The 27,154-nt window shown below is 42.0% G+C and overlaps 1 protein-coding gene across 4 annotated transcripts in view; it reads left to right on the top strand.

The window, feature by feature from the left end:
• LOC129712332 (dixin-like) overlaps window positions 1-26,227 on the top strand; it is a 47,816-nt gene extending 21,589 nt beyond the window's left edge. For all 4 annotated transcript variants that reach the window (XM_055660673.1, XM_055660675.1, XM_055660674.1 and 1 more), the window contains 4 exons: window positions 17,996-18,125; window positions 19,512-19,637; window positions 20,723-20,981; window positions 23,885-26,227. In XM_055660673.1, the coding sequence (XP_055516648.1) occupies window positions 17,996-18,125; window positions 19,512-19,637; window positions 20,723-20,981; window positions 23,885-23,987 (618 nt within the window). In that variant the 3' untranslated portion in view covers window positions 23,988-26,227. The remainder of the gene's footprint in view (window positions 1-17,995; window positions 18,126-19,511; window positions 19,638-20,722; window positions 20,982-23,884) is intronic.
• Window positions 26,228-27,154: the final 927 nt, after the last annotated feature.

The raw sequence follows: 27,154 nt of genomic DNA, 5'->3' as shown, positions 1-27,154 counted from the left end.
AATGATCTGTAAATATGCTGCTGTTGTATATAGGTTCTTTAATATAATGACAAATTCTCAAGCTTAAGTACAATTTTATAATATAATGACAAATTCTCAAGCTTAAGTACAATTTTATCAAACTAAATGCTATCCGGCACAGTGGCACAGCGGTAGAGTTGATGCCTTACAGCGCCAGAGACCCGGGTTTCATCCTGACCTCAGGTGCTGTCTGTATGGAGTTTGTACGTTCTCCCAGTGACCGCGTGGGTTTTCTCCGGGCTCTCCGGTTTCCTCCGACACTCCAAAGACATACAGGTTTGTTGGTTAACTGACTTTGGTAAAATTGTAAATTGTCCTGAGTGTGTGGGATAGTGCCAGTATAAGAGGTAATTGCTGGTCGGTGTGGACTCGGCCTAAGGGCCTGCTTCCACGCTGTATATCTAAAGTCTAATGTTAAGTCTAAAATATTGACACTGAGTCTGGGAGTGATATCAGGGTGTGTGATAAAATGTTTGAGCAAAGAGCAGGTTTTAACGATGGAGAGGTGACATGGTAGAGAGTTGCAGACGGATATTCTCAGCACGAATACCCAGTGCTGAGCATTTTAAAAGTGCATATGAAGCCGGAATTGGAGGGTTGTCAACACACAATTCATCACCCTTCATTCATCAAATCTCATTCAAAAAGAGAATTGTTGGTTTGAGACATAGTCATACACCATGGAAATAGGTCCTTCCGCCTATCTCGTCCATGCCAACCAAGGTGCTCATCTAATCTAGTCCCATTTAACTGTGTCTGTCCCGTATCTCTCAAAACCCTTCTAACCCTTGTACTTGTCCAACTGTCTTTTAATGTTATTATTGTATCTGCCTCCCCTGGCAGCTTGTTCCATATACAAACCAGTCTGTGTGTGAAAAAGTTGGCCCTCGGTTCCTATTAAATCTTTCCCCTCTCACTTACACATATTGAGGAGAGAATATATTGTTCTTAGGCACTAAACTAGCAACTCTGGAATCTGGATTCAAGTATACTTGATAAATGTAGTCACTTGGCTCTTTGAAGTTTATTTGACCAGATACAGGGAGCAGTGAGAGTGAGAACATGGACAAAGGATGTGGGAGTTGTGAAATGTAGAGCCAGGAGACAAGCCGGGCAGGTCTGGCTGGGGTGGCAGGGGTGCCTCTGATGAGGTAAATCTAGGCATGTTCCTCTACTCTCATTCCACCAGATAACTCATTGACCAGATAACCGTGTATACAACGTATCCTTGTGGTCACCCCAGATTTACCTGATACACCCCAGAGACACCCCTCCCTCCACCCTCCCTGCAGTAAAACAAACTAAAGGTCATCATTTTAAATGTGGCGAACAATCTGTGGGGATGGCACCGTGACCAATGTATAGTTGCCAAAGCCAAGAGTGACCCACAAGAATACGATCGTTTAGAAAAAATGTTTGGTTACAGTCACCAAAAGTGATAGTCATGGCCAATCATGTCCCTGCCAACTGTCATACCTATTCTATTTGTCAGCATTTGGGTTGTAGGTTTAGATTTATTATTGTCACTTGTACTGAGGTCCATGAAAAGCATTGTTTTGCATGCTATCCAAACAGATTAGATATGCCATACTTGGATGCAATAAGTTCAAACTCAAGTGCAATAGATAGAACAAAGGGGAATACACAGAGTGCAGAATATAGTTCTCAGCATTGTAGTGCACCAGTTCCTTAGAGAAAGCCCAATGTCCTTAATCGGGTAGAGGTGAATCAAACTGTACCCTAGTTTATGGAAGGACTGTTCAGAAGCCTGATAACAGAAGGAAGGAAACAGTTCCTGAGTCTGGTGTTGTGTGCTTTTAAGACTCTGGACCTTTTGCCGGATGAGAGCAGATAGAAGAAGGAATGACAGGGTGAGATAAGCCTTTGCTTATGTTGGCAGCTATTCTGAGGCAACATGGTGTAAGTGGAGTCAATGGTGGGAAGTCTTGTCTGTTTGATAGACTGGGCTACATCCACAACTCTCTGCAATTTATTGCGATCTTGGGCAGAGCTGTTCCCAAATCAATCTGTGATTCAACACGACAATATGGGTTGCTATGGTGCATCTGTAAGAGCCTTGTTTGTAAGATGTAGCTTTCATTGCCATGACCCTTTCGTGCTCATATAATATAAATATATATATATATATACACACACACACATAAATAAATATTGTCAGAGTACCTGCCTCCCTCAATCCCTCAGGCAGTCTCTTGATTGCCAGATGTTGTAAAGGAAGGAAGTTGAACACTTATCAGCTTGTGTTAATCAATGAAACAGCACTTGATGGATATGAAATTGTGTGGATATGTACAATGAGGAACATAATGATAGCTGATGATTAATGGTTGCTTCATTCTGCTTGTGCTTGATGGAGACTGGTGGACCGGACATAGCTCTACTCTACCTTTATCAACGCCAAATAAAAGCAGCTTCATAGCAGGCATCTTGTGTCGATGATCACCAGAAGCTGCTCCAGTAACATAGTGAATATTCCGTGTCAGCTAGCCATGTTGATGACAACTGAGCAAACTGTTGTGATACAGGGCCGGATTGCACAATTTATAAAGGGTCTTTGGCAAATTTTTAGTGCGTAAACTGGAGGATCGACTGGGTCACAGGAATCAATAAAATAAAAAAGCAAAATGTTTTGCAGAATCTTAAAAGCAAAACGGAGGGCGAGCACATTGATTGGAGACCACTAGCTGATTCATTGAAGAGTTTACAAACAAAAATCAATTGATCTTTTAAGATGTCAAAGACGAGGAAATACGTCCAACCAGTGTTGTTTTGACATTACATTTTGAGTACATTGAATTTATTCATGTTAATTTCCTCACACGATATTTAAGGTTCTGTGGAGGAGAAATTTATCTATGGGCACCAACACTAATACATTTGATGATGTCAGGTCCAGGGGTACTGATTGTGTGGAGGTGAGAAGAACTGGCGGGTCCAACTCTTTACACATTTAATACCAATGACCAAAGGCAAATCTTTCTGCTGGCAACTCAGTGAACCATATCTTCAGTAAAAGCAAAAGCATCAGCTGATTGCATAAAAGCATCATGTATTGTAACGTTAGTTGCAAGATTTCTTTAGTTCCAAGACTTCCCCATGGTAGTTGTCAAATTTATTGTCACATGCACCAATTAAGGTACAGTGATATTTGTTACCATACGGCCATACTAAGTGAAAAGCAACAATACACACCTCTACATAAAATAATATTTAACATAAACATCCACCACAGCGGGATCCACATTCCTCATTTTGATGGAATGTAATAAAGTTCAATCGTCTTCCTCCTTTGTTCACCCGTGGTCAGGGCTGTTGAGCTCTCCGCAGTCACCGCTGCCGACGGTCCGAAGTTTGAATCCCTCGTGTCGTGATGATCGAAACTCCGGCGTTAGGACGGATAAGAACACTCTACGGCATGGAGCTCCCGAGTCGGCCTCTTATTACCGGAGACCGCGAGCTTCATGACGTTAAAGTCCACAGGCTCCGCGGTTGGAACTCTTCCACAGGCAATCGGCAAAGGATCGCAGGCTCTGCGATGTTAGAGTCCGTTGGCCCGCGGCTTGAAGCTCCGGGCCGGTCTTCAGGAAAGGCCGCACCACTCCACGATGTTAGGCCGCAGGAGGGATGGAGATAGGATACGGAGAAAAATTGTATCTCCGTCGAAGTATGTGACTGAAAAATGGTTCCCCCAATTCGCACCCCCCCCCACCCCCACATAAAACAGACCAAGAAACATTAAAACATACTTTTAAAACAGAGAGGGGACAGACAGGCGGTAGGCGAGGCAGCGACTGCGGTGGTGCCACCCGGTGGATCTGGTCATGAAATCCTGGTCATATGGCCAGGATTCTCCATTCTTGTTGCTATGGAACCATAATTCTTGGAAGGGACTGGTGTGTGATTGTAGGATTTGGCATGGTTGCTACTCCTCGTACCTCACCAGGTCATTTGAGTGAAGTGTTTAAGAAGGAACTGCAGATGCTGGAAAATCGAAGGTACACAAAAGTGCTGGAGAAACTCAGCGGGTGCAACAGCATCTATGGAGCGAAGGAAATAGGCAACGTTTTGGGCCGAAACGTTTCCTATTTCCTTCGCGCCATAGATGCTGCTGCACCCGCTGAGTTTCTCCAGCATATTTGTGTACCTTCCATTTGAGTGAAGTGTCAGGTCTGCACAGGTCTACAGAAGTAAATGTTATCTTCAGAATTAGTGAAGAGAGTAGCAAGATAAAATTGGAAGGAAAAAGTAGCAAATATCATGTTATGATTTAGAAATGTCATAATCCCTGTGGCAGATTGCTGGGGCCAAGATGGAGGTTTCTGCATCTTCATTAACCACTGGTGAGATACCAGATGACTGGAGGACAGCAAATATGGCTCCTTTATTCAGCAGGGATAGGTTGGTAATTACAGGCCAGTGTGTCTTTTACATCAGTGCAGGGAAATTATTGGAAAAAAAGATCGAGAGGACAGTATTTATTTACACTTGGAAACAGGGATTGATAACAGATAAGCAATTCCCTCTGTTTATGGGAAACCCAGTCTCACAAATGTGATTAATTGTTTTGAAGAATTAACTAAATGTATTAGCTATACTATACAACTCTACAATTCAATTAATCTTAACCAAACTAGTTTGGTTAGTTGCCTAACTGAACTAGTCTGACTTGCCTGCGCCTGCCCAAAATCCCACCCAACAATAGACAATAGGTGCAGGAGTAGGCCATTCGGCCCTTCGAGCCAGCACCGCCATTCAATGTGATCATGGCTGATCATCCCCAATCAGTACCCCGTTCCTGCCTTCTCCCCATATCCCCTGACTCCGCTATCTTTAAGAGCCCTATCTAGCTCTCTCTTGAAAGTCTCCAGAGAACCGGCCTGCACTCTGAGGCAGAGAAATAGAAACATTTCCTATCTATGTACCTGAGTAAATGTTTTTTAAATGTCGTAATGACTAGTTTCCCTCTGGGGATGAATAGAGTTTTATCGTATCATATCGTGTCGTATCGTAATTGTACCTGTCTCTACCACTTCCTCTGGCAGCTTGTTCCACGCATCCATCACTCTGTGTGTGAATAAAATGTGCCTCAAGTCTCTTTTAAATCTCTTACCGTAAACACCTGCGCTCTAGTTTTAGACTCTCCTATCCTGGGAAAAGGACTGTGGCTATTCACCCTATCTGCTTCCCACGTGATTTTATACACCTCTATAATGTGTCGCTGCAGCCTCCTATATTCCAAGGAAAAAAGATCCAGCATGTCCACCTCTCCTCCCGTCCAAACGTTTCAGAACTGGTAACATCCTCATAAATCTTTCCTGCACCTTTTCCAGTTTAACAACATTCTTCTTATAGCAGGGTGATGACAATTCTACACGGTACTCCAATGTCTGTTCAGTTGTAGTACACAGAGAATGAAGGGTGCACTATGTATCATTTACATTGTTTTAATGAAAACAGTACAGTAAATATGTGCAGATCATTGGTGGGAAATGGTCTGTCTGAAGAAGGGTTTCATCCTGGAAAGAGTAATTTGTCTATTTCCATAAATGCTGACTGACTCACTGAGTTCCTCCAGAACTTTTTTTATTGCTCTTTTGACTCCAGCATCACAGTCTCTCTTGTGTGATCTATGGTGCTGGATTCCTTGATTTGTGATATCAGCATGATTTGTTGGAAACATTAATGTCCTGTACCTGCTACCTTCAGGTAGAAGGTACAGGAGCCTGAAGACGGCAACAACCAGGTTCAGGAATAGCTACTTCCCCACAGCCATCAGGCTATTAAACCTGGCTCGGACAAAACTCTGATTATTAATAACCACTTTCTGTTATTTGCACTTTACCAGTTTATTTATTCATGTGTGTATATATTTATATCATGGTATATGGACACATTTATCTGTTTTGTAGTAAATGCCTACTATTTTCTGTGTGCTTAAGCAAAGCACGAATTTCATTGTCCTATACAGGGACACATGACAATAAACTCACTTGAACTTGAACTTGAACTTGTATGTAAACCAGCATGTACAGTTCCTTGGTTTGTCCATAATGATTTAGATATGATTGTAGCAGGTATAATTAGTAATTTTACAGATAATACAAACATTTGTGGTGTTGTGCATAGCAAAAAAAATGTATCTTGGGCTACAGCTTGATATTTTTCAGCTGGACAGTTGGACAGAGCATTGCTGGATGGAATTAATCCTGAGGAGTGTGAGGTGATGGATTTTAGGCAGTCAAATTAGGGTCAGACATACACAGTAAATGGTAGGGCCCTGGGAGTGTTGGTGAACAGAGGGTCTTTGGGATACCAGTTCGTTAGTCCTTGAAAATAGCAGAATGTGCAGATAGGATGGCAAATAAAACATATAGCATGCATGCCTTCATCAACGTCATCACAAAATATGTGCAGGGATGTTATGTTACAGCTTTACAGAACACTGGTTAGGCCACTGTTGGAGTATTGTGCAGTTCTGGTTGCCACACTATTGGGAGGATGTGATTGTACTGTAGTGGCTGCAGAGGAGATTCACCTGGGTACCAAATGTGGTAAATGGGTTTTGTATAGACAGATAGACTAGTGGCACAGACTCAATAATTCAAGACCTTTAAGCCTTCTGAAGGTTATTTATTGATGGTCTAATGTTTTTTTTATGTGGTTCAGAGTTGGATTTATTAAAAAGTGAGTGTTAGCTAAAGTCTTCATTTTGCTGTGAATCAGCATTAGCAGCGGTTTCACAACATGTCATATACTGAACTACTGATCATAAAGGAACTATAATGGTCCAGTGTATTAAAGATGAACTTTATCTAGCTCAAACTAAATCATGTGTGTTTTGCCATTTAGTTATAGAATATAATTTGACAGGCTTATATATCCAATACATTTACAATCCTTAAAACATGGTCAGTGAAATGAGCAGATGGCTTGTAACCAGCTCTCAGTGTGCTATATGAATCCTCTGTTTTGGAACATCAGTTCTCTCTAGTTTTTCACGCTTCTCTTTTCCTTCCGTCTCCGGGGGCTGTGAATCTGGGAGGTTGCCCAAAGAAAGACACAGCTCAAAAGACACAGCTCTCATGTGCCTTTGATCACATAAGAAAATAAACAGCACTTCAAACAAGGGAATGTACAGTATTTCCTACTTCAATTAAAATGTGGAGTTTATCATGTTCTTTCTCTTTGCCACTGATTGTCCTGTTTCCTGGAATATAAACTTAATGTGGCACATTCCAACTATTGCAAGATCACCGATTTCGAACATGACCTGCATTGAATTATCTCATCCATATTGCACAGAATCCATCATCCCATTGTCCGGTGCTCTTTGATAGACTTAGACAACTCAATTTTAGAATTTGTGTCCATGATTGAAATCCCTCTTCCCACTCTCCGTAATCTCCCCTTGATCTGCTCCTTCATGGATCATTGCCTCCTGCTTAGATCCATATTTAATCATCGTAGCTGTGCTTCCAGCCTGAAGCACTGGAATTCTCTCTTTTTCCTTTAAGATAGTTCATAAAATTTATGTTTCTGACCATTCATTTGGTCATCTGCCCTTAGTTCTCCTCATGCAGATCTGCATTAATATTTTTTAAATGCAGTAACGCTCCTGTGAAGTGCTTGGGATATTTTTGCCAATCACATACATAGTTCCTGTGGCCTTTTTGTCCCATGGCTAGTGTATCTAAATTCACCACGCTGGGAGCTCTCAGCAGATTAGGCAGCATCTGTGGAAGGAGAAACAGAATCAACATTTCAGGTAAAGACTTTGCCAGAACTGGGAAGGAGAGAAAGTATCAAGTTGCACGTAGGCTGTGAACAGGATAAGCGGAGCTTCCCTGAGTCCGGATTAATGTGGGGATAATTTGCAACTAGTTGATAGATTACCGGGATGAGAAAACTGTGGTATGGTAAAGAAAACTACGGAAAAGGGCAATGGAGAGTGAGAAGATAGATTGAGGAATGCAAGCGTGGTGAAATTCAAGGCCGCTCGACATGTCAAGCAGGTCAGGCTGCATTAAAGGAGAGAGGCTTATAACTTGCATGGGTCCATCAACCACCTCCCTGGTCCCTAAAGTTTAAACTACTAAGATAGATATACAACATTATCATTCACATTATTAACCTACAGGAGATGTTTTGTTGTTATCTGAATCTTTTGTGACCTCCAGGTAAGATTACTCCTCTGCTTTGTCTTGTATTCCTGTTTCACGACAGTGCTGCACAATAATAACATACGCATATCTGAAACGCGAAAAGGAACCTGCACGTGTCTACATTAATTTGTTTGACTGTGGGGCATTGCTGGTTTCACTGGACGCAAAGCAAGAATGTAGCTGGAATAAAGGGAGGTTAACTAACAGAGTTTCTAAATTATCATGCTTAATTGTAGAGATAGCGTGCATCCCAATCCTTAGAGAGGAAACAAATCTTTCCAAGTAGGAAATCAAAGTAAAGGCATCTGATTCTACATGCACGTTCAAGTCCTCTGATAACTGTTGCTTCTCTCTCCCTGCTACTGCTTCACTGCTCACTGCTCATTTAGCCTCCCTGCCTAATATTCATATTCATATTCCCCTATCTTTACCTTTTGACCTTTATTAAAAAAATTATTAAATTAAAACCAGTTGTCCAGCCATGCTCCCCTTTCCCATGTTCCCTTCAGCAAACTCCTGCTGTCTTTGAATGGTGATTATTTGTGGCAGATGTGACAGCTATTTCTTTCCAAATTGGGGCCAACAACTTGCCTTCAGTACAAAAACAAAAATGTTTGAGATTTATATTATGAATTCACCGTTATGACCTGGGCAAATTATTCCTTTCAGCAGAACTTTATTGCCAATCAAATTCATTGTGTTCAGAAGTGGAATGATGATAAGCTAAATGTCAAAAATGCCTGTAGACTCTGGTTCAGATTCAGATTCAGATTCAATCTTTATTGTCATTGTGCAGTGTACAGTACAGTACGGTTCCTACCGTTTAAAGCAGGGAAATTTCAAAGATATATATCTGACAGTACAATCCATGTTGTTAAAGCAAGGAATTGGTTCAGTTCCATAGCTCCAGCAACTGTGTTCCTAAGGTGCTGAAATCACAGTGGTATGTACTCTTCTGTGCCTGCGATTAATCTCTAAACATTTAGTTCAATTCTGATCAACCAGCGTGGTTTTATTTAAGGAGCGCTAGCTTTTGTTTTTCCATGTATTTGGGTTATGAAGCACTGTTTCTGCTGCACATGGAGCAGTATGTCCACTCCTTATGGAAGGAGTGAAGGCTTCAAAGAGGAGGCAGGAGGAATTTATTAAAATCCCTACAAGGTTTGCAAGGACATCTGATGGAGATGTTTAAAATCATGAGTGGTATAGAACAATGTAGAACTAAAGGAGTGAGGTGATGTTTACTATCAGAAAGAAACTATCAGATCACTGCATAGTCCTCCCATAAACTAAGGTGTAGTTCCAATCTTCTGGGGGGGGGGGGGGGGGGGGGGGGGGTGGTGGTGGGGGGATTTGTTCCCCCGCCTCTCAAAACGGGGGGGGGGGGGGAGAACGTGTCCTCCCTGCACTCCCCCCCCCCCCCCCCCCCCCACCGGTATTTCCGCCCCATCAACACGTGTACTGCCTGTTGATTGTGTTCATGTGTAGTATGATTGACTGGATAGCACGCAATGTATTTCACTGTATCTCAATGCACTTGACAATAATAAACCAATACCAAGGATCAAGAGCCAGGCAGCCTGAAATGAAAATGGTTGGGAAAGGAACCAAAAAATGACATGAGGAAAATGTTTTTGTTCACTCAGGGATTGGAATCCACTGTTAGGTTTAGTGGCAAGTAGAAACAGACTTAATAGTAGTGTTCTGAAGAATGTTGCATAGACATCTGAATGGAAAGAATTCTTACTATTCGGGAGACAGGACAGTGGAGTGTGGGACTAGCTGGAGTTCTCTTGCATAAAGCTAACATGGACTTAATAGTCCGAACAGCTTCCTGTGTCCATAAACAATTTTGTGCTTCCATATATACTCCAGACCAATTTTCAGTTTACATGTTTGAGCCGAGCTAATGAACTGGAGAAGCTTCAGAATTGAGCACTATTTTCACCATATGTCAGCCAGCAGGTGCAAAGTTTCTCATTGACTCTTTTTGCCATGTGCGAAGAAGTTGAGTCTCATGTAGAACCCTAAATGTCAATTTGTCCATGGTGTTAACCTTGTGTTGGTGAGGTCCAGATTCACAGATACCCCCAGCCTTCTCAATAGCCCTCTTTTGGGTGCCACATTGTGTTGTGAGGTTTTGACATTGTATAGGGATACAGCAATTTGTGGAATGCTGCTCTCTCCTGATATCCCCATGTGAGCATCTTCTAACATGGAAGCTATCTGGAGTGAGAGCACTGCTAATTGATATCCTGATCGACAGCCACTAATTCACAACTGACCTAACCTTGGGGCAGTCTGGTCTGTTTGCTTCAATCTTGTTTTGCCCATGTGCTTCCAACCATTGGAACATCAGGCAGCTTCCTGGGTTTCCTGGGCATAATTACCAAAAGAAGCAGAAATAATTACTTCAGGAACCCCAGGAGACACTCGCCCTATAAATTCACAGATGTGCTTTGAGAATTTCAGCTCGAAGCTTACAAGCAATGTTGAATCACAGGAAATAGATAATCAGAACTATTTATTTTGTGCTGTAAGCAATCCACATGTGACTAAAAATTAACTGTGAGAACCTTTGGATATAATTATGTGTATTCGGACGACCCCACATTAAATTTATATTTTTAAAAGTGAAAATGCATTTCATGCTCCACAGAAAAATCAACGGAAGGGAATAAAGGGAATATGTGGGATAGAGATTTGGTCTGAAGGAAAGCTTTAAAGGAAGCTGGTTGTGGGAGTGGAGGGGATAGTGATGTTGCAGAGACTGTGCAGTTTATGGAGGGAATTCCAAAGTGCTCACAGGCCAGATTGTTGAATCTATTGAAGTAGAAATTTATCCTTGTACATGTGTAAAGCAGTATGTGTCTGAACTTCAGTTGTACTGAAGTCAACATTGGTGCCCGCTAGGATGCATTCTCAGCCCCCTATTATATTCCCCATTATACTATACTATACACTCACGACTGTGTAGCCAAGTACCAAGAGTCAAGTGTGTTTTATTATCATTGGACTTTTTCAGACTACAATGTTATATATAGGTCTGAATGTTATACCTTTATCTGTGCGCTGTGCACAGCTTGATTGCATTATTTTATAGTTTTTTAAATAACTGGATAGCAAGTAAACAAAAGCTTTTCACTGTACCTCAGTAGATGTGACAATAATAAACTAAACCAAACTAAATTGAACTAGAACTAAATTCCTGAAGCAGCGTGCCAGAGAGAAGTGGAAACGTGCAGATATATTAGTGAATGCCGCAAGGACAGCTGTCTGTTAAAAGAATGAGGTTTCAAGGGCAGACTGTCGGGCTGCTGAGACTAACGAGGGAAGTAAATTGGAAGAACCATAATATGGACTTGCTAAATCCGGGTGATCCCTGCAGATAGGACATAATGCAGAACAGTAATAATAAGCTAAATCCTGCATCAGTGAAAATCAATCTCTCGATTTTCACAGAGACCACCAGGTTTCAAAGGAAGCTGGCTGTGCTCAATACACATTAAGGCCAGCCAGACGGCCCTAATAGTGTAATGTGGAATGAATGGTGCTGGTATTATATTTCTCATTGAGGCCCTGATGAGGGGGAGTCCGCATATGGTCATTTGTGTGGGGGAGGGGATGGGAATGGAGGAAACGGGTTACTCTGAGCCGTGTAGCGCTGTTGGTTAACCTGGATTTTACTGGACTGACTCCAGCAATGTTGGCAGCTGTCAGATGCAGGAACTGCTCTCGAGCTGTACCACTAATTCATGAACAATGCTATGAAAGGCCGTTTCAAAATGCTTCTCACATAAGGCGCACATTTTTATGACAAGGATGTTTGGGTTTTTTTTACCAAATAATAGCTGGCTTATGGATGATGGGGCATGTGGAAGCTGATGTGACTCAGTAAGCACGGCTGTGTCGTCTAGGATTTCTGGCAGCAGTTGCACACGAGAAATGTAGATTCACTAATCTGTTATTGTACAGGAAATCAAAGTATACGAACACACGGTGTGCAGGGCGATTTATATTTCTAGTGTGCAGCCATTGGAAAATATGTAGAATGCTATGACAGTAATTGCCATGGAAGCTCCATCTGCTCTGAGGGTCTCTTCCTCCAGAACGTTATGTCAAATTCATCTTGTGTTTAAAAAATAACATGGAAATGTTTATATATGTAAAGATCTATAATAGACTAAAATGTCTAAGTTTCTGCCCATAACTCAGTATTGAAAAAAACGGGGCAAATTGAAGTTACGTTTAATAATGATGTACACTGCACTCCCAACAGGAGCTGACTTTTGATTTCTCATCAGAAAACGATGAAATCTTTATCCAGATCCATTTTTGACGCATATTGCTGGGATTCTCTTTTGATTTGGTTATTTTGAAATCAGACTTATTTGTCTCAAATTCAATTCGAAACGTCATAAACATCATTGTCATGTGAAAAATCGTGAGATATTGTAGGGCGTTGTAAGAAAGAAAGAACAGTACAGGAACAGGGCCTTCAGCTCACAATGTTTGTGTCAATTTTAACTAATCCCATCTGCCTGCATATGGTCTATATCTCTCTTTCTTGCCTGTTCATGTGCCTGTCTAAATGCCTCTTAAACGTTGCTATCGCATCTGCTTCCACCTCTTCCCTCCCCATCACTGCCCCCCACCCCCTCTTCCACCTCCACACCTATTAGGTGCCTATCACTCCTTGTGTTTTGTTTTAAATGCCTCATATATAGCCCTGTATCCTTTGAACTTTTCCACTCGTGCCTTATATCTATACATCTAGTATTTGACATTCCACCCTGGCGAAAAGTCTCTAACCTAACTGTGCCTTTTATAATTTTGTACGTTTCTTTCAGCCTCCGATGCACCAGAGCAAACGTTCCAAGTTTGTCTCAATTTTTCTTTTAGCTAATACTCTCTAGGCAGTGTAACATTCTGGTGAATGATGTGTGTGTATGTGTATGTGTCCGTGCCCCTGTTTATCCCAGTTCAGTAACAAAAATACCTAGAAATCTGAAAATGTGTCTGCAACAGGTTTAGCATAGGTATGGTTACTGCACCTTCATAGGCCCAAGGGAACCTCAATTTGTTTTTTTCCCATTGGATATAGATTTTTTTTTAGCTCTATATTTGAGGTACTAAACACTTGGTTGGACCTGATCTGCATACTTGTGTTCCTCCTGAATCATAAAGAGATTGAAAATCTCTTGGAGTTTCTGTGGGAGATTATATAAACCAGTTAGACGAATATATCCGAGAGAAAGACTTTGGTGCGATGCAAAGGAAAAGCCGTAGATACTATTACAGAGACTGTTCACAGTGACCAAGGAATCATTTGTTTTGGTGGAATGGGGAAAACGTTACTCATTATTCTACTTTTGGCTAAAGTTCAAAGACAAAAGGTGATTGTCCTAGGCATGGCATCACCAGGAATAGCTTCAACACTTTTGATGGAAGTTCTGCACATTCTGCTATTATACTCCCTTCAAATTTGACACTTGTGGAGTCTCCAAAATATAAAATCGGAGAACTGAAAAGGAAAAAAATTCCACCAGATTGTAAATTCCAACAGCTGTGTGGTAAACTTGATGAATGTAGAATAGTTCACAAAATAGTCTTTGAAACATTAGCATAAACGTTGCAAGATCTTGATCACAAAAATAAATGAATAGGAGGTGTTACTATAGAGCAGCTGCAAATTTCTGCCAAACACTATCAGAAATCCCCTACTATCAATTCCTCCATCTACGCCGCATCTGCGCCCAGGATGAGGTTTTCCATACCAGGTCATCGGAGATGTCCTCATTCTTTAGGAAATGGGGATTCCCCTCTTCCATTATAGATGAGGCTCCTCGATATCCCGTAGCTCCGCTCTTGCTCCCCCTCCAACCATTCGTAACAAGGACAGAGTCCCCCTTGTCCTCACCTTCCACCCCATCAGCATATAATGCTGCAACATTTTTGCCACCTCCAACGGGATCCCACTACTGGCCACATCTTCCCATCTCCACCCCTTTCTGCTTTCCGACCGTTCCCTCCACATCTCCCTGTCAACTCGTCCCTTCCCACCCAAACCACCAGGTACTTTCCCCTGCAACCGCAGGAGATGCATCACCTGTCCCTTTACCTCCCCCCTCGACTCCATCCCAGGAGTCTGACAGTCTTTCCAGGTGAGGCAGAGGTTCACTTGCACATCCTCCAACCTCATCTACTGTATCCACTGTTCCAGGTGTCAACTTGCGTACACCGACGAGACCAAGCACAGGCTCGCCGATCGTTTCGCTGAACACCTCCACGCAGTCTGCCACAACCTACCTGATCTCCCCGTTGCTCAGCATTTTAACTCCCCCTCCCATTTCTAATCTGACCTTTCTGCCCTGGGCCTCCTCCAATGTCAAAGTGAGGCACAGCGCAAATTGGAGAACAGCACCTCATATTTCATGGGTAGTTTACACCCCAGTGGTATGAGCATTAATTTCTCTAACTTCAAATAGCCCTTACTTTCCCTCTCTCTCCATCCCCTCCCCCTTCCCAGTTCTCCCATCAGTCTTACTGTCTCCGACTACATTCAATCTCTGACCTGTCCACTCCCTGACATCAGTCTGAAGAAGGGTCTCGACCTGAAACGTCACCCATTCCTTCTCTCCAGAGATGCTGCCTGTCCCGCTGAGTTACTCCAGCATTTTGTGACTACCATTAATTCCACATGGTACTACAGCCATTGAATTGAAAGTTTGTAGTAAAGCATCATATATCTTGAAAATTGTTAGCCATTTACCCTGAAAACTAACGTGTGAGTTTCATTGACGGGTGATCCATCTGCGAGAGGGTTTCCTTCAAATTTACCCAATTAAGGAAATGATATACAAAGCCTCAGCAGCCACAGTTTTGATGAAAAATGGGCCAAACTGTTACCTCACCACGATCTGATGCAATCTGTTTTCCAAAATGTTACTCAACGCTATAAGAATTACCAAATGATTGCATGAAAGGACAATATTACAACCAAAACGTTATGCAGAGCAGGCCATGAATACATCTTTCTTTTGAAGCTTTACGGATAACCTGTGCAATATAAATCTATTGATAGTGTGACAGACTAATGAGGCTCTGCATTTCGTGAATCTTTAAGCTCTCAATCACCATTTGATGTGCCACCGCATAATCATGAAAGACAGAGCATCCTCAGGAATTTGGATCCACCCATACCATGGAGCGGCACGAGATTATCCACTCTACAAATTATCAGTTCTAAAAATTACTTCTGTAGACAATGAAGACTACAATAATGACTGAATGCTGAGGGGGCAAAAAAAATGTTCATCTCTAGGTAACCATTTATCTCATCTGATCTATTTTTTCAATTCAAGTGACTCCGTTCCGTTATGTCCTATCTCCGTTCACAAGAACAATTACTGGAAGTTGATGGCTTCAATCCTGAAACTCAAAGCCTTACCATCGTCAGCTTGGTGTTGAAGATAAAAATAGCTTTTACATTTTTATATCAGATTCAAAAAAGAAATGGTGCCGTCGGGCCTGTTAAGTTTCTAAACAGTAGAGCACATGGATAATGAAAGGCCTAGATAGTGTTGATATGGAAATAATGATTAGAGTAATAGTAGTCTAAATCTAAAACCATAAAGCGCTTAGCTTCAGAATAAAGGGACATTCCTTTACTTTAGGGACATTTCTTTAGTCAGAGGGTGGTGAATCTGGAATTCATAGCTGCGGATGGCAAGACATTGAGTATTTTTACAGTAGAGATTGATAGGTTCTTGATTAATAAGGGTCTCAAAGGTTATGGGAAGGAGGCAGGAGAATGGGGTTGAGAGGATAAAATAGATCAGCCATAATCAAATGGTGGAGTAGACTCAATGGGCTGGAAAACCTAATTTTTCTCCTATGTCTTCTGGTCTTTTATGGTATTTGCAGCTTTGCTGCAATTTTTCTGGGACATTTATAACTTGAGAGAAGACGTATTTTAATGCCAACTTTGATCTTTCTATCCATTCGTTGTGCAGGATGAATTTGCAGCTTTGGTTCTGATTGATTTGTCAGTTTGCTTTTTCAGCATTTCTGCTCTGCCAATGTCTAATGATTTGGTCTTACCCTTCCATTTCATCAGACCAATGACACTTCCTGTAGTGCAATTTTTTTTAAAACAAGTCAGTGTTTTATGGTCTTAAATCTTGTGTTTTATGGTCTTAAGCATACTAATGGTGAAATTCCCAGGTTGTGTTGTGTGCCACTGAAATTAACTGACAGAGGAGTGGTGTTGCATGTGGCAGAGTATGAAAGAAGTCTCCGTTTTGCCAGCCCATGCCCTTGTTCCACCTTAAAGCAACTTTCTCCAGCACCATCTGACTTCAGAGAGCATGTGATTTCTGTCTTTCTGAATCTGTGTGATCATGTGAGCCTTCCGTGTCTGCATGAACATTGGTGAATGAGCCTCTGTTATTCCTGTCATGTGCTCCGGACTTCTCATCTTTGTACTTTCTTTACCTTTAAAAGGTCATCTAAAAGCTTAGTTGTTTAATCTTGTGAGTGTTGTTGTTTGCCCCCTGCTGTATCTCTGCTGTTATTATCTACTCTGCCACCCCTGTTTAGGATGGAGGTTAGATGCAGAACCAATACAGTGTGCCAAGGCCTAGATTTCCCATCCAGAGACACCATTTCAAAGGGGGTTTTAAATTCCTATAATTAAACTCTAACATTCACTCAGCCACCATTGCAACGAAGACAGTTTTATTAATCATTGCTGAGAATAAGTGCAAGGTTACTTTAGAAAAACATTGCCTGCCCCAATATTCTTTAATGTATAATCTGTTTAATAATTATCTGCTTTTGCATTAAAAGGCTGCATCTTCAGTGTGCTTACATTAGTGGAATCTGTGTCAGCAGGTCGTTGGGCTTCCTTGTCTGAAATAATACATAGCCACAATGACCGACCTGTTCAGTATCCAGTGGTAGTCTCCATGCGAAAGACAACAAAAATGCAGATGGAAATCGTGATTCATGAGGAAAATAATGTTACCGCTTGGAACTGGATTTAAACAATACAAATCCACTTTACCACCAGTGGATAATTTTTTTCTTTGACGTTCCATGAATTTATAAGCTAGATTAAAATCTTGGTTTCACAAATGAAATGGCATTGTGTTAACTACCTGAGCTTGCTACTTTTGCTGAATTGTAACCAAGTATTTTTTTGATTGTAAACAAAAAAGTGTTGAAGGAACTCATCGGGTCAGGCCGCATCTGTGGAAGGAATGGACAGATGACATTTCTGGACGGGGCCATTCTTCAGTAATGGAGCAGAGGGGAGAAAGCTGGCAGAGAGGTGGAGGTGGGCTAGAACTGGTAAATGATAGATGGATTCTGGTGAGGAGAGGCGGTGTGGCAGGCGAGTCGGGTGGAAGAGATGGGTGAGGGGGTGGTTTGTATTGTCAGCGATGCCCAACATGATTGTAGTCTAGAAACAAACAACTGCTGATGCTGTTTAATACACAAATGACCAAAAGAGCTGGAGTAGCTCAGTGGGTCAGGCAACATCTCTGGAGAATATGAATAGGTGATGCTTCAGGTCGAGAATCTTCTTTAGACTAATTGTAAGGAGGGAATAGAAAGCTGGAAAAGAGGATTCCGTAGTTCCACTGATAGTTTAATTATTGGTGAGAGGGACATTCTGAGCGAGGATGTTTTCGTAGTAAGACTAAAATGACTGCTTTGAAAATACTAAGATACCTTTTATCAGCTGCTTCCAGTCAGGAATTAAATGTCTCCTTCTTGTACCACAGCAACAGTTGCAGTCCTATGTGGTGTGGGTCAACTCCCAATTGAAGAAAAAGCCTGGACTGAATCCAGTGCAAGACTTACGGCAAGACCTGCGTGATGGAGTGGTGTTGACACATCTTGTGGAGATCGTGGGTCAGTATATGCAAGTTATGTCCATCTGTGTCTCGACTTGGAACATTTTAAATTCTGTCTTACATTCCAGATATTTTGATAACCATGTCCTTGCATTGGGATTTACAGCAATGTTTTTTTTTTAACATTTACTAAGAGAACAGAACAGGAAGAAATTGTCACACTTAAAGAATGAAGGTTTAAGAGTTATTGAATATTTTCATTCATTTTCCCACTTGTGCAAAAATATTATTTGCATGTAGCATGAGGATATAATATTTTGGTGAAAACAAGGAGCTGCAGATGCTGGTAAACAAAAAAAGATACAAAGTGCTGGAGTAACTAAGCCAGTCTGACCTGTGCCGCTGAGTTACTCCAGCACTTAATATTTTGGAATATTGGAACATCTAATATGCTAGTTTTTAAGAGAGGGAAGTGTCCTTAGCAAATAAATGACTAACTGTAGGTGAGTTGCTGTCTAAGGCGAATGGTTATTAAACCAAGGCAGCAGAGAGAAAACCAAATGACAGCAACATTGATTCAGGTCTGAGAACAAGCTGAGTGTAGGATAAGTAATTAAAAAGTAAAAGGCAAAACATCTGGTAGATATATTTTAAAAATGTTCAAGAAAACATATCTTCATTTAAAGTTGATATTGCACATTTATTAATATAAAGCTAATTTTAAGTATGGTTCTTTATCTCAGCTTGTGACAATCTTAACCAATGTTAAGATTGAGAGTTTGGACAATTGCAACAGTATTGCGTGCGACAGACTTCTGTTATTGTGAAGAGATGTCTGTCGGCATTTTTAAGCAAGTCATGGGCTGTTATCTTTTGTTATCTCTCTAGAATTTAGGAGATTGAGAGGGGATCTTATAGAAACTTACAAATTCTTAAGGGGTTGGACAGGCTAGATGCAGGAAGATTGTTCCCGATGTTAGGGAAGTCCAGGACAAGGGGTCACAGCTTAAGGATAAGGGGGAAATCCTTTAAAACCGAGATGAGAAGAACTTTTTTCACACAGAGAGTGGTGAATCTCTGGAACTCTCTGCCACAGAGGGTAGTTGAGGCCAGTTCATTGGCTATATTTAAGAGGGAGTTAGATGTGGCCCTTGTGGCTAAGGGGATCAGGGGGTATGGAGAGAAGGCAGGTACGGGATACTGAGTTGGATGATCAGCCATGATCATATTGAATGGCGGTGCAGGCTCGAAGGGCCGAATGGCCTACTCCTGCACCTAATTTCTATGTTTCTATGTTTGACTTGGAGGTTAAAACAGCTGGTTATGTCAGAAGCCTGGGGCTTCAGATATTTTACATATATACATACATTATGAACAAATAATGGCAGCGATATATGAATTTTATTATTTATGATAATTTGTTTTGTTTTATTCTGTCGTAAAGCGGGTGAACGACTCAGTGATGTTTGCCTCAACCCCCGCAGCCAGAAGGAAATGAAGGACAATGTGGAGAAAGTACTCCAGTTCATAGCCTCCAAGAAGATCCGTATGCACCAGACTTCAGCTCGTGGTGAGTCTGCAGCAACTTCCCTTTATAGTAAAGCCTTTAAGGTTTAAAAAAGAACGTTCCAAAGTGCTTCTGAGAGATGTAGACAACTATCCTGACTGGAGTACAGGATTGGGCTGGCCAGAAGTGTTATTTGAAGGGGATTGAGTCACAGAAGTTTAGGCATGAAGACTCGAGTCTAAGTGACTGAAACAATGGTCATCCACGATGATGCAAGGGGAGAGGTTGGGGGCGATCTGCAGTCAGCAATGCTCAGAAGAACTTTCCGGGAAGGAGATGTATTTGGAGGATGTGAAGCGAGACAATGAAGGGATGAAAAAAATAAAGTGCATTTGCATTTGCAATGTGGACTAGCACATTTGGGCATAATGGGTAAGTGGTACCTGATGTATAATATGAACAGGCCTGCCCTGGTATAAACTGAGTTTAATTTTGTTGAGGTTGGATACAATTATTGATAACAGCAAAATACTGCAGATGCTAAAAATATGAAATATACATACTGGAAAAGCCCACCGCTTCATATTTCCCCGATAGTCATCTTAAAACTGACCCAGGCACTGATCTGTGATCAGTTTGTGCAGCTTCACTTCCAGCTGTAAAGTGCTGACGGGACTGTTATCTCAAGTGTGATGTCTACCACAACTGCCGGCAGTGACAGGAGTATTGATTTCAGCTGATGGATTTATCTCTCTGTAGTTATCTTGAGAGAGAATGTTACAGTTTCCTTCATTATTGTGTGGATAACAATTTGCATTGCTGATTTTTTAAAAATAAATTAGGAATGCCTTTCAACATGAAAGGCAATGTATTTAATTATAACATTGGTGATTAGTATGAAGCTTTCTCTGACAATAGAAATAATTGACAGCCAAATAAACAGTCAAATCGAGGCTTTAGGGCAAGGGCTGCCTGCATATATCCTCCCATTGTTCTTGTATAGCCAAGAGTCTAAGGGAAACTGGATTGTTCTTGTTCTTGTTCATCCCCGTACAATTGATATAGATTTCTTATGAGAAGGAAATGTTAAGAAACGAAAGTCCAGGGATTACTGGAACTCAAAGTTTTAATTTTTCTTGATTGAACAGACATCGTTGAAGGGAACTTGAAATGTGTGATGCGACTGATCCTGTCTCTGGCAGCTCACTTCAAACCATCTGGTGTTAGATCAGCAAGCCAAAGGTCAGCAGCAGCCCTGGGGAGCAATACCACTGTTCCACTGGACAATCACCGGCCGCTGTCTGCGACGGCCATGGTACAGAACGCCGCCGCCGCTCTCGCTGAGGCCCGCCACGATGTTTCACGCTCTGGTCGGGAGGTATTCCGCTACAAGCAGGAGATTCCCAGGTGAGACCAGGTTCTGTGGTGTTGCATTCCAGTAATTCCATGGAATTCAGTGGTACTTCATCGTTGCGTTTGGTGTTTTGATATGTGGCTGTAGGATAGTCCATGCCCTGGAAAATACAATTGCTCGGCATTCCTTGTATGATGGCAATTGAATCTGTAAGAAACAAGCGTCTATGCACTTGGCGACATTGAACAGCTGTAAAGAGTAAACTAACCAACACATTTCTAGCACGCAATACATTCTTTTTAGGGTGAATCAGAAATTGCTTTTCTCTGTCTTTTTCTTTTGCCTTAAATATATGTTTATAAAGGAATAGATCCTCTTGCCTCAGTTGCACTAGTGAAAGCAAAGAGCCATTGTTTGGTCTTTCCAGTGAAGATGTAAGCACGCGGGCGAAGGCCCTATTACAACCAATTCTTGCTGTGCAAAGTAGGGGGATTGGCAGATTTTCACTGACTAAATCGCTCTCATTTTGTCCTTTGATTGAATTCATGTTTGTCAAGTTGATTGTGTTCTCATCTGTGAAGATAGAATTAAATTATTTCCTTCAAAAGCAAACAATGCTGGAAAAACTCAGACTTGGCAGAATCTTTGGAAGAAGAAACTTTTCGGCTCTGTTCTGAACAGCATCTTCAGATTTTGTGGAGATTTCTAACATCTACAGTTTTGTTTTGCTTGTCAAAAGATTTGCTTACTCACTGTGCCACTTCTTTGTTTCCAGTTATAAGTTCACCAATTTCTGAAAGAAAATCACCTACATTTGTCTTTATTATTTTTCTTTCTGCAGCCACGTGGAAGATTATGCAGCTCACTTTATGTTCCTTACAGGTTTTCAGTCATGTACTTACTTTTCCCTCTCAATTCCAGTGTTGCATTTAAGGAGAATTTGATCTGCACAGGCCCCATTTGGGACATGTGTTAATGAGATGATAGACTTTAAATGTAGGAAGGAACAAAATGCTGGAGTAACTCAGTGGGTCAGTCAGCATCTCTGGAGAAAAGGGATAGGTGACATAGGTCTGGAGAAGGGTCTCGACCCGAAAAGTCACCCATTCCTCCTCTCCAGACCTATGTCACCACCTGTCCCGCTGAGGTACTCCAGCTTTTTATGTCTATCTTACGTGACATTTCAGGTTGAGATCTTTTTTTCAGACTGAGGCCTTCAGGTTTTGAAAGTTAATTTGGGTATACTGTACCCCAAGCCCAGCATGATATCAAGAGTCAAGAGAGTTTATTGTTATGTGTCCCAGATAGGACAATGAAATTCTTGCTTGCTGCAGCACAACAGAAAATTGTAGGCATAAATACAGAACAGATCAGTGTGTCCATATACCATAGAATATATATATACACACACACATAAATAAACAGATAAAGTGCAATAGGCTGTTATAGTTCAGAGTTTGTTTGAAGTTGTGTTTAATAGTCTGATGGCTGTGGGGACCAAGCTGTTCCTGAACCTGGATGTACCAGTTTTCAGGCTCCTGTACCTTCTTCCTGTTGGCAGCGGAGAGATGAGTGTATGGCCAGGATGGTGTGGGTCCTTGATGGTGTTGACAGCCTTTTTGAGGCAGTGACTGCGATAGATCCTCTCGATGGTAGGGAGGACTGGGCAGTGTTTACAACTTTTTGCAGCCTTTTCCGCTCCTGGACGCTCAAGTTGCCGAACCAAGCCATGATGCAACCGGTCAGCATGCTCTCTACTGTGCACCTGTAAAAGTTCGAGAGAGTCCTCCTTGACATACCGACTCTCCGTAATCTTCTCAGGAAGTAGAGGCGCTGATGTGCTTTCTTTATAATTGCATCAGTGTTCTGGGACCAGGAGAGATCTTCGGAAATATGCACAGCCAGGAATTTGACGTTCTTGACCCTTTCCACCATCGACCCGTTGATATAAACGGGACAGTGGGTCCCCATCCTACTCCTTCCAAAGTCCACAATCAGTTCCTTGGTTTTGCTGGTGTTGAGAGTCAGGTTATTGTGCTGGCACCATTTGGTCAATCGGTCGATCTCACTTCTATACTCTGACTCGTCCCCATCAGTGATTCGTCCCACAACAGTGGTGTCGTCGGCGAACTTGAAATGGCAGCTTTAAAATGTGTTCCTTGTGACTCTAAAAAGAAGCAGCCAGAAAATGAACTGAGAAATGTTCACTTTTCCTCCACTGGTACAAATAATACTAGTGTGACACGTCAATTTTGATCCCTTTCGGCTCCAGGTAGTATTCCCAGTGAATAGTTTGTGAATCTGCAGCCCATGGTGCCCTCTGCTGGCAGTTTTCATTTTAACATAAATTCCAGCACTGATTGTTGAATCTTTTTGCAGTTAAGTATTTAGCAAAAATTCCAAGAAAATATGGTGAATTCTGGGAAGGTGAAATGAAAACAGAAAATACTGGATATTCTCAGCAGGTCAGGCAGCATTTGTGGGGAAATGTGTGGGAGGAGGTAAAGGGACATCAACTGTGGTTTCAGGGTAAAGTGACTGGAGCGGGTACGGTTTGAGTGGGAAGAGATGAGTGGGAAGAAGAGTGAGTGAACGAGGTGTGGAGAATGTGGTCTCTTTGGAAAGCAGAAAGGGGTGGGGACGTGTCTCTGTTCGTTTTAAGCATAAGGGATTCCCATTGCAATAACTATTATTTGGGGAAAATAAGTTCAAAGAAGAAGTTGATGTCACCAAGAGTAGGGGCCTGGCAGAGCTGTGTGAACAAGGTGATGGCTAACCTCTGCCAAGGAAAGGGCATTTCTCATGCAATGTTTTCATTGAGTTCTCTCCATGTACTTACCAACCAAATGAATACTTCCACATTTACAATTTTGTGAATTTTGAAATCTGATGAGAGATTGGAAGAGGTTCTGCTATTTAGATTTGCATTAACCAATGACCATCTTTTCTGTTGTAGCTGTGACGAGGAAATGAACAGTCGTTCCTGGAGCGTTCGAGCAATGGTGAAACAGTACGAGGGCCAGCAGATACCTGTATCACCACCACTCTCACCAAGGTAATCGATGTACTGCTTTCTTAGTTTCACTCTAGGAGCTTGGCTCCTTCCATTTCTGCTTGTGTATGGATACAGTTAAATGTGCTAATCATTCCATTGTGCAACTTGCAGGAATCTCAATGTATTATGAAACTGGTCAGTAAAAAATTGTTTTTCATATTTGGTTTTGTTTTTAACATACATGTTGTGAAGAATCATTTTTAATAGGTGGAACTTTGCATACAATTTAAACTGACACAAGCGCCTGAAGTTTGACGGTGAGATAAAAATATTAGGTGGCCAGTAACACCGTGGCATCAGAAACTGTTGAGAGTGATTCTCTTTTCTCCTGCTCCAGGAAATTGATTTCTGCGTGTATTGCGTGCAGCTGTCTAAACTTTGACATTAACCTGAAACATTCCCATAACACTGTTGAAGTGTTGGGGGAATTGCGTACTTCATATCAGACAATATTTATCCCTCAGCTACATTTCAAATGTAGATGATCTAGTCACTTATCCTGTAGCTGTTTGCGTGACATTCAATATATTGATGGTGTTATTGCACTTCGCAGGGTTGCAATGGTGTCAGAGTCATAGAGTGATACTGCGTGGAAACAGGCTCTTCGGCCCAACTTGCCCACACCGGCCAACATGTCCCAGTTACTCTAGTCCACATTTGCCCCATATCACTCCAATATATACATTGCCCTCCATAATTGGAGATAGGTTATATTACTTATCAATCAATGTAGTGTTTTATTTCACCCATTTTGTCCCTTATCTCATGTTGCTATGGCCAACTCATTCCGTAAACTGATCCTCTGATTTTTGACTCAGACCTCGCTGAACATTGGCGGATTTTTTAATGCAATTTCAACTTTTACATTTGTGCTGATCATCGCAACTAGACCACTGTGTCTCTCTCCTTCTCAACATCGCTGACCCAGAAGTTATTAAACAAGCAGAGCATTTCGACCTTGCTCCTGCAGTTCTGGTTCACAACAATCAGATCGTGGTACCTGCTGAAACTAGAGATGATCCCACTTCTGACACCATGTTGAGTAAATCACACATACTCACGGATCTGGTACAACAGTATAAAAGCTCGTACAATAGCCGGCGTGCCAATTTGCCGTACACAGTGCCCCCGCACGCCGCATGCAGATAATGGCAGTCAGTTCACTAGCCAGTGTTTTAAAAACTTTGCCCAACGATGGGATTTTCGCCACATCACCAGCAGTCCAGAATTCCCACAATCAAATGGACTTGCAGAAAGGGCTGTCATGAGCGGCAAACAATTAATGGAGCGCTCATATCTTGCTAAATCCGATATCTACCTGGACCTGTTCAACCTGACAATGTGCACTTTAACCACATGTGATTTTGTTTCTATTACAAATCTCAAATTGTGGAGTAGAGAGGCAAATAAATAAATGATGGGTCTTTGTCCCAAACATTATGGAGTGCACTGTATGTCCTATCCATGTAATTGTGTAATCCATGGTGGACCATGTAATCCATAATAACCAGACTTTAGAAGTTAGCTATGAAGCTATGAAAATAACTATGAAGTACTACCATCGTCTCGGCATTGTGAATTATAAAGCAGCAAGCTTTTTTTTCTTGATATCCATGTGTCGATTTACTTCCAGCATTAGTACCTCAATATTGATCAAAGATGCAGAAATCAGCTGACCTATTTATCTAACCCCACCTCCCTTAATCTGGAGCAGTGGTGCTGAATGTAGCAGTTGTGTTGTAGATGGGATAGTGGAACCTGCTACATCCTGGTATGTTTGCCTTGGATAACGTGTGATAAACTCACTGAATCGTTTGTGGAATTGCATCGCACATCGAACTATTGTAACTCTGAAGCCAAACTCTAGCCTAGATTTAGTGTATCTGATTCGTAAATAAAATCATAGTGATTACATACTATGCTATTTTTGGTGTTACGTTTAGTAAAGTCTATCTCCAAACACATGTTTGAGGCTTGTAAAAGTTATATATAGAGGTAATTAGAAGTTGGGCAGAACAGTCAAATGCAGAAATATATAATTAAATCTTCTGACGGGTGAATTTTGCTAAAATAACTAGGTCCTCTTGATTTAAATTTTCGTTTTGAGGTTGCACATGGTCTGACCTGATGTAACAGTTTTTGGAGGGAATCATGGTGGAGGGTGGGGAGCAGGGACGTGCGGTCAGGGAAGGCAGAGCCTCACCTGTCATACTCCCAATGAAAATAGCTGTTAAGAAAAGTAAAGAAAAATAATATTAAAATAAAATAAATATAAAGATTTTTCCAATGATCTGTGTTATTAATGTCATTTCTATATGAATCTAATCATTTATTATAGTCAAAATAGCCAAATTTGCGCAGCTCCACTGCAAATACAGAGAGAGATGGGAGGTGAGGCAGCAATGAGCTGAGCCTCCCCTCTGATTGCGCAACCCCTCAGAAACTGGATGGAGAGCGGGCAATAAGTGTGTGCCCGTTACAATCTCTCTGTATGTCACCAATGTAATGTTTATAAACCCCTTCATTACATGTATTATTTCACATATAAATATATTAAATTTAAGCTCGCTGGTCTTGTCATAAAACTGCAATGAAAAAGCACCAGGGGAGGCAGCGATCACATCTGCCTCACTGACAGTGTGTGTCTTGAGCCCAGTGGAGGGAGAGCGAGCGTCAATTATGTAGGCTCGGCCCACGTAATTGACGCAACCCCACTCTCCCTCCACGTTAGCTAGCTTCAGCAACGTCGGCGCAGCACTGGATTCCACCGCTGGCGGCGCTGACTTTCCAGCCGCGGGCTGCGCTGACTGGTAGGATGATTCGTTGATTTGTAGCGGCCGATTCGGAGGCTCTGGGCCGCTGAGAGCTCCCAATTGGGCCACGCGCCTAAAGGGGCCCCACGCTTGAGTAATGTGCTCTCAGCTCGTATAGATCTACCCCGGGTGGAGGGGAGAGAGAGGGGTGGAGAGAGAGTAGAGGGGTGGAGGGGGAAGCAAGGGATAGACGGGGAGGGGGGTATGAGGGGTAATGGAGAAGGGGAAGGTGGGTTGTTCCCTCACGGTCCCGGGGCAACGCTCCCGCCCCTCCAGTCGCCGTGCTTCACGCACACAGCCCCGGCTCCACCCCTCTCTCTCCCTGGGGAGACACGGTGATCAATACAGGGAGGGCCGG

Source organism: Leucoraja erinacea, chromosome 32 (assembly GCF_028641065.1).
Source record: "Leucoraja erinacea ecotype New England chromosome 32, Leri_hhj_1, whole genome shotgun sequence".
In the NCBI taxonomy this organism is placed as follows: domain Eukaryota; kingdom Metazoa; phylum Chordata; class Chondrichthyes; order Rajiformes; family Rajidae; genus Leucoraja; species Leucoraja erinaceus.
This window is presented reverse-complemented; position numbering and strand designations above follow the sequence as displayed.